At 41.2% G+C, this 12,506-nt stretch overlaps 1 protein-coding gene across 15 annotated transcripts in view; it reads left to right on the forward strand.

Moving 5' to 3' along the window:
• Window positions 1-12,506, forward strand: part of DLG1 (discs large MAGUK scaffold protein 1) — a 302,234-nt gene that overhangs the window by 262,583 nt on the left and 27,145 nt on the right. For 12 of the 15 annotated variants that reach the window (XM_067542838.1, XM_067542840.1, XM_067542845.1 and 9 more), the window contains one exon: window positions 4,100-4,141. The exons of the other annotated variants lie outside the window; for them this stretch is intronic. In XM_067542838.1, the coding sequence (XP_067398939.1) occupies window positions 4,100-4,141 (42 nt within the window). The remainder of the gene's footprint in view (window positions 1-4,099; window positions 4,142-12,506) is intronic. 15 annotated transcript variants of the gene reach the window in all.

Consider the following 12,506-nt stretch of genomic DNA (forward strand, 5'->3'; position numbering starts at 1 on the left):
TAAACCGTGAGATGGCAAAGTTTTCAGACATTCCAAAATACTCAAGATAGGTAAGTCCACAGCTGAGTGCAAAGTTAGAAAGGGATCTCACCAAACTGAGTGAGTGGGCAATGAAATGGCAGATGAAATTCATTGTTGATAAATGCAAAGTAATGCACACTGGAAAACATAATCCCTACTATACACACAAAATGATGGAGTCTAAATTAGCTGTTACCACTCAAGAAATAGATCTTGGCATCGTTGTGAATAGTTCTTTGAAAACATCGGCTCAATATGCAGCGGGTTAACCCTAACAGAATGTTAGGAACCATTGGAAAAAGGATAGATATTAAGACAGAAAATATAATAATGCCACTATATAAATCTGTTACGCCTGCTCTTTAAATACTGTGTGCAGTTCTGGTTGCCCCATCTACAAAGAGATATATTAGAATTGGAAAAAATACAGAGAACAGTGACAAAAATGCTTAGGATTATGGAATAGCTTCCATATGAGGAGAGATTAAAAAGACTGGAATTGTTCAGTTTAGAAGAGAGATGACGGGGGTGGTGTGTGATAAGAGGTTTATAAGATCATAGAATCATAGAAGATTAGGTTTGGAAGGGACATCAGGAGGTCATCTAGTCCAACACCCTGCTCAAAGCAGGACCAACCTCAACTAAATCATCCCAGTCAGGGCTTTGTCAAGCCGCACCTTAAAAACCTCTAAGGATGGAGATTCCACCACCTCCTTAGGTAACCCCTTCCAGTGCTTCACCCTCTTTCTAGTGAAAAAGCTTTTCCTAATATCCAACCTAGACCTCCCCCACTGCAACTTGAGACCATTGCTCCTAGTTCTATCATCTATTACCACTGAAAACAGCCTAGCTCCATCCTTCCTGGAACTCCCTTTCAGGTAGTTAAAAGCTGCTATCAAACCCCTCCCCTTCCCCTCGCCCCCCCCCCCCCCCATTCTCTTCTGCAGACTAAACAAGCCTAGTTCCCTCAGCCTCTCCTCATGAATGGTGTGAAGAAAGTGAATAGCTAAGTGGTACTTATCTCTTCACAAAACACAAGGAGTCTTGTCTGTGCTTGCCATTTCCTGAAATCAACGGCTTCTGGCAGCATAAGCACTACCTTTCAGGCCTCCATAGACCTCACTCTCTCTCTCTACAAGTAACGAAATGCACACACCAACTCCTGAATACTTGGAGCATTCCCTGCAGTGTCCAGACCTTTATCCACTGAACACTTATGCACTGGGTATGATATTCTCAAAGGAACAGTAAACACCAGCTTGTAAGATTCAATTCAGGACCAGCACTTTGCTTAACACACAATACTTAGATATACTTGTATTGAAAATAAGAAAAAGTTTATTATCAAAGACCAGTGATTCAGGTGAAAGTGAATAAGGTTATTGGAAACAAATGGTTACATATAAAACAAAATCATAACATGCTATCTAGAGACAAAACTTAGTTAACTGGTTATCCTCCTATCTAAAGAATTTTCTCTTGTCCGAAGTCCTGTTCACTGTTTTCAAGCAAGATTGGCTGAGGCCCTCTTTTTATGAAAGCAAACACACTCTGTGCATTTAGTTTGTAGGTGCAGGGTCCTTTTTGCCTTTTAGAAATACCTCCAACGTTCATTGTCTTTACTTATAAACAAGATAAACCTCCATGGCTTGTTTTTTTCTATATGCTTCTTTCCTGTTGAATTCACGTCTTTTTGTTAACATTTGACTTCATTTGTAAATGGGCCTCCATTCTGTTAGCTTAAAATGCTTAATTTACATCCCAGCAGAGAGATATGTTTCTTACCTCCTGTCTGGAGGAATCAGTCTATTTGTCACCTTTTGGTGAACTGCTTTTAACTTACATAATTACGAACATAATTTCCTAGTACAGATACATAATGCCTTGCATAGTACCGGTACATATTTTTCATAATGATAGTAATGACCAGTATAACATCAACTGTCTTTTGAGGCACCTGACATTCTTTGGTGAACCAGAATGTCATACTAGAAACGAGATACCTGTAGCCCTCTGCACCCCCATGTCAGTTTGCATTAAGAGGTTCTTGGGTCACAGCAGCCCAACCAGATTTCTTGAAATCCATCATGGTTTCCAAAAATGACAAGTTATTAAATAGACGAGGTGCGTGAGGCAATATCTTTTATTGGGCCAACTTCTGTTGGTGAGAGACAAGCTTTCAAGCTTAGATAGAGCTCTGTGTAAGCTCTCTCACCAACAGAAGTTGGTCCAACAAAATATATTACCTCACCTGCTTTGTCTCCCTAATGTCCTGGGACCAACATCGCTACCACAACATTGCATACACTACTGGTTAGTCTAATAAACTGTTGAAATGGTGTCTTCAGGTTGCATTCTGCTTGCTGTGTCTTCCACAGGATGCAATTCCTTCATGCTTTATAAGAAGGCTTTCGTATCTCTATCTTACACACACACACTTTGTACTCTAATTAATATAGACATTTTCTGCCACAAACTGTTAACATGAAATATAACCATATCAACACAAATACCTGGAAATTTAATATTCTGTTTCAGAAGTGTTGTAGCTGTGTTCATCCCAGGATATTAGAGAGAGAAGGTGGGTGAGGTAATATCTTGTATTGGACCAACTTCTTGTCTTTCTCTCAATAAAAGGTATTACCTCAACTACCTTGTCTCTCTAATATTCTGTTTCTACCATGCAGAAATAAAGTGACAAATTCAGTTTGCATTGAGACTTCTTATTTTGGGGATATTTATATCCTTTTCTGTAGGAAAGGGTTTATATGGAAACATTTTTCAAATAATTAGGTTATCTGTATGTAACTTATCTTTATCATATTTGCTAATCACTATATTTATCACTATATTATTTATATTTCAAACGTCAGCTCTCTGCCTCATAATCCACTTTCTTCTTGGAGTGAAGGAGGCATGCTGAATTTGTGAGATCACAAAAACTCTCCATGATAACAACCTTGTGGTATCAGAAGTACAGACTTAGTAATTCATTATAGCATCAAGTAGGATGAGAAGCTGAGCTGGGAAAGGAATGAGAAAATTCTTATTAAAACGTATATATTGTTCCTTAAGTCATAACAAAGGGAACACAGAAAAAGCCTATCTATGTAAATTTCCTTCTGCTGCTTTTGATCTGAAAGTGTATCAAATGCTCATTTTTATGCACTTTATGTATTCTCAACCCTGCATGTCTTTTTTAATATTATAATCATCACGAGTAATTGCAAAAGTTGTAGACAGAATAAAGGTAAATATTAATCTAAGTTAAATGTCAGTTTAATACTTCAATACTTCCTTCACCTGTGTTAATAAACTATAAATAAATAAAGTATATTTTCACTTTTAAACACAATATGGCATAGAAACCTTCAAATCTGTTAAATCAGTGATTTTTAATTAAGATAAACAATGCATAAAATGGGCTGCTTCTTATGTGAAAGGCATGAGTTACACATTGATTCTCAGTGCAAGACTGTTAAGTTCTTAAAAGCAAACCAGAAAACCAAGTAGATCTTAATTCTGAAGTGCAACTCAGATAAGTTATAAATGGTAAATTAACATACTATAAAGTATAAAGCACCTATTCCTGAACTATTTACTTTACTCAGTGTATACACCATTATTTTCTGCTGCTAGACTCTCCTTGCAGATCAATGACATGTCTGTAGAATGCCTCCCGCTATAGTAACAAGCTTGGACAATAACATACCTTTAAAGATGCAGTCGTGCAGCTTTTTGTATAGCAAAAAATTCCCATGAGGTAAATGCACTAGGATTGCAGGACTGGGCATGAAATGTGGATTCATGTTTTTTTCCAGAGTCTTATTTTTTATGTGAAAAATGTTTAATGTTTTTCTTTTTATTACTACAGTTCTTTTTGTGTGAGATTGAGCTAAATGATGAGAGAGCTATCAGAAAATACCTTAAGGCTTTTATATGCATTATCTGTTGGTCTCATATCCTTGATCAATGTCAGTATTGTCTTTCATCTTGATTATTTTTATAAGTTTGTTTTCTTTTGAACCCCCTGTCATTTAGTGTTTTTCCTTATTTTTCCATTGTGTTGCAATTTCAGAACATGTAACCTCTAATGCCAGCGATAGTGAAAGTAGTTACCGTAAGTGTTATACGTTCCTTGTTTATTTTGAACCCTTGGGAGTACCTTTAAGTTTGGGTTTGTCTGGCTGTTTTTTCCAGATATTCATGTGATACATAAAATCAGACCTGATCAGCTTCAGGTGAAATCCATATTTATCTGTTCAGCTGAGTTGCTGAGAAATTTACTGTTTATATAACAGAGTACTTAGGCCTTGTCAACACAAAGTTGCACCATTTTTACTTAAACCAGTGCAAACCCATTGTAGACATTCTTATTTTGATTTAAGAGTGGCTAATTGACTTAACTGAATCAAAATCAACCTGGTTTAAACTGAAGGAAGAGAGTCTGCTTGATCTTTTCTACTAGTTTAACCAAATCAATTTAAATTTCAACTTTGGCTAAACAGGTGCAACTTTCTCTTGTAGACAAGCCCTTAGAAAGATTTGTACTAACAAGGTGAGCTGCAAAATTAAAGGCATAATTACATACTTAAATATGAAATTCTTTGTTTTTAAAAGTGTGGTATGTGAATATCTCTTCCAGCTTTTACTTAGTAGTTTTGTCAAATATGGCTGCTTATTTTGAGTTATCTTCAAAGGCTACACAATGTATGACTAGTATTTAGTACCAGAATTAATGTTAATAAATGAAATCAGTGGACTGTCATTCTAATTGCACAATACATTTTAGAGACTAGACTGAGTTTTCAAGTAGTATTATTGTTTTTGTTGCAGTAGGGATTTAGGGCCCCATTGTGCTAGGCTATTAAGGTTATTAAGAAGACAGTCCTTTTCCGGAAGTGATTACTATTCAGGGCCTCAATTCTGCAATTTATTTCATGTGGACAGACCCTCCCTCCCAAAAAAAAAACTTACTAAAGCCCCAAGCAGGCACAGGAGTGTCCAACACACAGTGATTTGTAAAGTCAAGACATAGGGTACAATAGAACAGATAGATGAAACATACAGGAAATTAGGTAGAGCTGAAGAACAAGGTAACAGTCAGACAGGCATACCTTAGCACTGTGAGTTTTAACCAGGGCTCACCACCTGTTGTCTGTTTGCCAAGTATAAATTCCTGAAAGGTATTTTAGGAACTGTTACAAAGTTTGGACAGAAAGGTAGGGAAATGGGTCAATAACAGATAAATGAGTTTGGGAGCTGCGCATCCTTTTAAGGGACACTGCCAAGTCAATTTTGGCACAAAATAAACCTTTACTAATGTGGATATCATTCATAGAAAATGTTTTAAGCGAACAAGTATTCTCTCTGCAACCCTGATATTGCTGCACCCTTGAGAAAATGAAAGTGAAATTGACAAGAAATTATTAACAAAAGTGAAAGGGTCTAGTCTTTGTATTTTACAAACAGAGTAACACAAAATAGAAACAGCAAGGATGAAGAAAAGTTAATTAATTAAGCATTTGCAATGTTAGCCACATAGTAAAGATATTTACTATTTAAAAATTGGGGTTTTTTTAAAACCTGCCAGTGTCTCTTGAAAGCTGCTGTTTCCTTAAGTTTTCCAGTCACTCATCAGTGCTTCTATTGTGTTCTTGTGATAGGTAGTTCATTATAGGTGATGATATGTGGGCTTTATTCTTCATTGGCAAAAACTTTGTGCAAATTATAAATGTTTTGTGGAATGTCTTGTCAGAATGTGTAATTCTAAGCAATAATATTTTTTATTAAAATTACCTCTTTAATTTCTTCTTACTGCTGTCTAATATGAAAGTTATCTTGATTACAGATGAGTATGGTTGTTCAAAAGGTCCATTCTATTAATATCTGTTTTTCTAAAGTGTTCAACAGTATTGACAATATATACTTTTTGCCCTCAACCAATGGGTTGTTTATATTTGCCATTGCTGTCTCTGTTTAATGTTTTGCTTAACTTATTTTTGATTTTGTAGTAAAGTGACTTCTTTCAAAAAGTATTTTATTACATATTAGCTGGAGTCCCCCGTAGCTGAGTTGATAGTTAAGATGCTTTTTGTTTCTCTAGCCTAAAAGAGGTTCTGAAAGTATATACTGTCTTTCTCTAAATCCATTTGCATGAGTTACTTTTTAAAGTATTCAGTTATCAAAGTTGCATGTTTCTGTCTTAATTTGTAACATGTTTCTTAATTTAAACTACTAAGAAAAAATTTCAAACTGTTGTGCATTCATCTATTGCTATAATAAACTCGGACCACAAAGTAAATAATCAAAAATAAAAGACAGTTCTTCTTTGAGTGATGGTCTCTATGTGTATTCCATATGTGGGTATCTATGTGCCTGAGTCCAAAAATTTGAGCAAGCTGTGTTCATTGGTCCACACGTGCACAGTAGATCTCTTTGTTCTCTGCACTGAGGGCATAAAAGGGCCATGTGGATCAGCGCTTCTCCAGTTCCTCCTTACCACCACATGGCATGAGTTTGAATCTCAGGTCTACTTCAGTCTTCCTCTTCCGTGAAACTATAATACAATTGTAAATAGTTAAGTAATTAGTATTTTATAGTTTACATAGTTAGTTTTTCAGTTACTCCCCAGTCCAGGACGCTTCTCCCTCTGAAGAGGGATTGTGCCAAGAGTTCCGGGGTTCAAGAACTGTGTCTCCTGCCCCCATTCCTTCTCCATCAGTGACAATCGTTGGTGCTGCTTTTATTCTCTTGGGATATTGCCATGAAGTGCAGCATCTACTGTTCCTTCCCTCCCTGAACTCAGGAGGGATGAGAGCTCCATCTACAGAAGCACCTCATGGAGCAGGCTATGAAACCCCGTTCAGTTACCGGCGAGGGTGACACCCCACCCCACACAACAGTCTCAGATGCTGATCAGCCCCCCCCCCCCCCCCCCCCCCGATCACAAGCTCCAGAGTCAAGTCAAAAACTCTTAAGCCTGATAAACCCTCTGACAAGACTATGGGACATAAACATATTTCATAAGGACATATTTCTCTCCAGATCTGCTTCTAAGAGACAGGATCCCTCCCCATCTCAATCAAAGTCAGGTGAACCCTCACACGTAGGTTCTAAAGAATTAGGCCCACATAAATCTTCTGTCCAAGAAGGAAAGGCATGAAAGAAGAAAAATGTGGTGTTTCTAGACCTGGTTCCATCCTACAAACCTAAGGACCCAATGGGTCTGTCTGGGACTTCAATGCAGGGATCCCATCCAACGGCTCCAATGTTCTCTGTGCAGGATCCCCCAAACATTAGACCTGTGGATGACTTTAATCCACTGGTACCCTCCTCAGGAGCCCCCCAGGTACCAAGGAGGACCAAAATCTTCACCTTGCTGGAGGGTATCTTCACTTTGTACTGCCCTGTTGTCAGGTTCAGCTCTTCATAGAGACATCCCTGCACCTGGGGAAACCACCTTGAGGGGAAGGATAATCAGCCCCTACAATGTCCATAATTAACATCCACCAGTTCCATCAGGACCACTAGTAGAACAGGTACCTATCATCTTGTCAAGTGAATCTGACAGTCCTGATGAGGCTCCCCTTACCCCCCAAATAAAAAGAGGAACAAGGCTGGTCAGAAATCAAAGAAGGTATTGGAATACCCTGCCTCCTTCCATATTTGGTTTTCCAGGGGAATGCTGCTACATGATGCCTTTGGTTCCTCCCCCTCTAGATGATCCTTACTTGTCTTACTGGGGCTTATAGGATCCATAAAACTGAAGTCTGGGATCTGTGCCAAGTCGTACCAACCCTCCAATACCAACAGGCTCCATCAGAATTTGCGGAGGAAGAAGACATTGAGCTGGATCTGACTGATATGTCATCCTCCTCACTGGATGAGTTGGTTGCCTCTTCATCCTGTTGTCCATGTGATGTCCACAAACAGTACCAGGAGTTGTTACCAGAGGGTAGCAACTGACCTGCAAATACATCTAAGTGGCTCAAGATACCAACAGGGTCTATTGGACATCTTCTGGCCCTTCGAGGGTGGCCCTTCCAGTTAGCCAAGCCATCCTGAAATTCACCAGATCAATCTGGCACACTGCTGCCTTTTGTGCCTCTACCCCAAGAGAGGTGAGCAACAGTATTTCATATCAGGAAAAGGGATTGAGCCAATATTCACCCATCCAGCACCCAACTCCAGGGCAAGCAGCTACAGAGAGGTCCATGGTGCAGTATTCCAAGACTCCCCCAACTGATAAGGTTGCTAAATGCCTCTTCCTTTGGGGTAGGAAGGTATTCTCTTCAGCTAGTCTCCAGTTCAGATCTGCTGACTACCTGGCAATGTGGCAAAATATGATTTCCTTAATTACACCAAATGTACAGATTTTAAGGAAGACAGGGCCCAGTTCCAAGCCTCTATTGTCAAAGGCAGGCTGGTGACGAAAACATCACTTCAAGCAGTAGCTGATACTGCCTCTAAAGCCATCACCACAGCTGTAGTCCTGAGGTGAGAGTCATGGGTGCAATCTTCAGGGTTCCCTAGGGAAGTCCAGAATACCATCAAGGACCTTTCCTTTGATAAGTCTAACCTTTTTAATGCAAACAATGAGAAAATTTCAATGCAAAGACTTCTCAGTCTTTGTGCAGTCTAAAAGACTCTAGAATTTTACGCTCCCTGGACATTTAACATCCCATTTTCAAAGAGGAAACATCATAAGGAATGTTATAGATCCAGATTACCTTCTCTGGTGTTCTATCAACAGCACACATGTAAACCTCCACGTAACAAGCAAAGGACTCAAAGACCCAGATATTTGGTGGCTTCTACCTCTCCAACCACCACCCAACATCCAAGGGGTTCTTTTGATTATACAGTCAAGGACTGCATACTGACACTGATACCTCATTAGTCCCCCTACCTTTGGTGGTCACCTTACACACTTTGCTCTCAACTGGACAGAAATAACTACAGATCTCTTAAACTAGATTGCATAGCCTTGGTAGTTATCACACCTCCCCACCACAAACCCCATTTCTGTTCCTTTTTCAGGGACCACTCTCATGGAAATTCTGCATCAAGAGGTAAACTCTCTTCTTCAGAAAGGGGCTTTAGAACCAATGCCTCCTCAGTATCAGGGGAATGGGGCCTCCTCACCATATTTCTTGGTACCAAAGAAATCCAATGGATGGAGACTGATTCTCGATCTGTGCCAACTGAATGTATTCATCTGAAAATTAAACTTCCTCATGATCACATTGGCATCAATAATCCCCAGCCCTCAACATGGACACTTATTTTCATACAGATATCCACCTTCCCACAGAAGGTTTCTCAGATTCCTTATGGGGCAGGACCACTTCCAATTCAGAGTCCTTCCATTTAGTCTAGCTATGTCTCCCAGAGCCTTCTCAAAGGTCCTCTCAGTAGTAGCAGCTTGGATGAGATGAAACGGTTTCACTGTCTTTCTGTATCCATCACAGAAAGCCAGTCAGCAACAGCATTCCTACTCCACCTTCCCTGGGAATTTCCGTCAACAATAAAAAGTCTACTCTGACCCCCATGAGGACCTTAGACTTCATAGGAGCAACCTTGGATTCGATTGCAGCAAGAGCCTATCTTCCCACGAAGAGATTCTACATCATGAGCAATCTAATAAAACATGTCACCCTATTGTTAGAATTTGCCTTTCCCTCCTTGGCCATATGGCCTCATGCATCCACATTACACCAGTTGCCGGGCTCCAACTCTGCTGCTTACAGACCTAGCTTCAATCCATCTACTCATCAGAAAAAGACAACATCAGTGCCAAAGTAACAGTTTTAACCAAGATTTTGGCCTGTACAAAGCTGGGGAAAGTTGGGATGGGAGTTCCTTTCCTCACCGCTGTGTCAGAGGCAACCATAGTCTTAGATGCATCTATATTGGGTCAGGGAGCTCTTCTGAACAATCATACCACACCAGGCATCTGGACCCCTCAAGAGTCCGGGATGCACATCAGCTTACTGGAACTAAGGGTAGTCTGTTGGACCCTGCAACACATTCCGTTTGCTCATCCAATCTATCACATCCAGTAATATCAGACAATATGTCAACTGTCTTCTATGTAAACAAGCAGGGTGGAACCAAGATGCCTCCTTCTCTGTGTGGAGACGTTCAACCTTTGGAGTTGGTGTATCCGACATCAATATCACTCTCTCAGCAGTGTGTGTATCTGGCATGCAGAACTCCCTAGTAGACACTCAGCAGATGTTTTTCAGCAGACCACGAATGGGAGATTTGTGATTTTGTTCTCAATGACATCTTCAGCCAATGGGGAATGCCATCCTGGGATCTCTTTGTCTCATAACACAACAGGAAACTTCTCTTTTACTGCTCCAGAGTGCTCTGGGCTGAGGCTCAAAGAGCAGCTCCCTTCTGTTACCCTGGAGGGATCACCTCAGGTAGATCTTCCTTCTCATCTCTCTGTTACCACGAGTCCTGCAAAAGATCTCTCATGACAGAGCTCGGGTCCTCCTCATTGAGGCCAATTGGCCAAGGCAGGTCTGAGAGAATTTCGACCTCTCTGCCCATCAACATCTGACCATTTCTGGAACTGTTGATTTAATACAACAGCATAATAAGACATCCTAATCGGATACCAATGCATCTCAAGGCCTGGTATTTGGATGCACATCAGATGTAGAGCATTCATGCTCAGTAGCAGTTCAATCTATCTTCAACCAGAGCAGAAAGGATTTGACCAGAAAAATGCTATTAAGCCAAATAGAAATGTTTCTCCTCTTGATCGTGAAAACACAAGTTACCTCCAGAGTCTGCTGGGATCCCTGCTATCCTAGATTAGCTGCTTACCCTTAAGACATCAAGTCTCTCTGTCAGTTAGTTATGGGTCATCTGGCAGCAATCAGTGCTGTTCATCCTCCTATTGAGGATTACATTGTTTTCGCTCATCCTACAATGACTAGATTCCTTTAAGGACTTATTAGATCTTTTCCATAATTGGTAAGGCCAATGTCTCAATGGGCCCTCAACCTCGTTCTTTCAGCTCTCATCAAACCTCCTTTTGAATCATCATCCACCTCTTCTATGTCCCATCACTCAATGAAAGTTGCCTTCCTAGTCCCCATCATATCAACTAGAAGGGTGAGTGAGCAGGGAGCGCTCATGGCAGATCTGCCATTTGCTGCTTTTCATAAAGCAAAGGTCTCTCTCTCTCTTCGCCTTCACCCAAAAATTCACCCCTAAAGTAATTTCAGAGTTTCAGATCAGTCAAACTACCCAGTTAGTAGTATTTTTTCCAAAACCACTGGCATTCAGTGAAGAGTCAAGTTTTCACTCCCTGAATCTCAGATGGGTACTGGCATTTTTTCTGCTAAGAACAAAAACTATTAGAAAAACACTGAGGCTTTTTATTGTCATAACAGAGCTTGACCTCTCTATCTACCTTGAAACTCTCTAAATGGATTTCAGGATGCATTACCCTTTGCTATCAACTGTCATATGCTACCTTCCCTTCCCAAGAAAGGGGTGAGAGTTGGGATGCCACAAAGGGGTCTGGAGGGAGTGAAGCCCTCTGCCACATACACACTCCTGACACATTTGGTAGAATTTTGTCCCCAGGCTGGTAGTTCTGCTGCTGCTGTGTCCTCAGAGACAGGTCAGTGCTAAGCAGGCAGGTCTCCTTTCTCTGCCTATAGAGAACAGCCATGGTGGTGTAGCACAGGAGGGGGGATGCGAGGACTTGGAGCTGGCTCTGAGGGTGCCGAGGGGAAGGGCTGATGCCAGGGGAGTTGGCGCTAGGGGTGCTGGTTCTGGAGAGAGGGTGCTACATTGAGGGTGCTACATTGGTGGCCTGGGGAACAGCGTTGCTACTGCCAGGCCTTTATACTGCACAGTCTGCGCAGGCCCTAGCCAGGAGCCCAAACTCTGCCGCTGTCTCCTAGTAACGCCTTAGGCAGCATGGAGCAGGGCTGGGCTGGCTTAGTCCCAGGCATCTGGCTAGAGAGAAGGGCCCAGCTCAACCACCAGAGGGTGCTACCGTGGAGTAGCTGGATGGCACAGACAACCACCAATCCTTCCCTGCAATTCAGGATTACATCTGTTTGTTAAGGCCTGTCCGCCACCCATTTTTGGCCCACCCAACTTCAGCCTCTAAACCCACACCCCAACCCTCAGGATGTGTGCCTCAGCATCATCCCTCTGTTGGGATCTCCCCCCACACACAACCCTCAGATCCTCAGCCCCTAAACTCCACCCCCTCTTCCCCCTCCTCCCCCAGGGCCTCCATAACAGCCACCAATTCCAGTCACATCCCACTCCACAAAACAGAAGACTCCCATATGCTGCAGAATTGCTGTTTTAGTTAGCATGCAAGGCTGATGCTACTTGATAACATTTTGGGAAACATGCAGTATATTTTTTAGACCTTACACCCACTTGCTTGAGACCCCAAGTGGTGAGTTGGTGAGAGCCCAGACCTCAAGCAATTGCTACAG

Source organism: Emydura macquarii, unplaced genomic scaffold, assembly GCF_026122565.2.
Source record: "Emydura macquarii macquarii isolate MOO-44397 ecotype Brisbane River unplaced genomic scaffold, CSIRO-AGI_Emac_v2 contig_729, whole genome shotgun sequence".
Lineage (NCBI taxonomy): Eukaryota > Metazoa > Chordata > Testudines > Chelidae > Emydura > Emydura macquarii.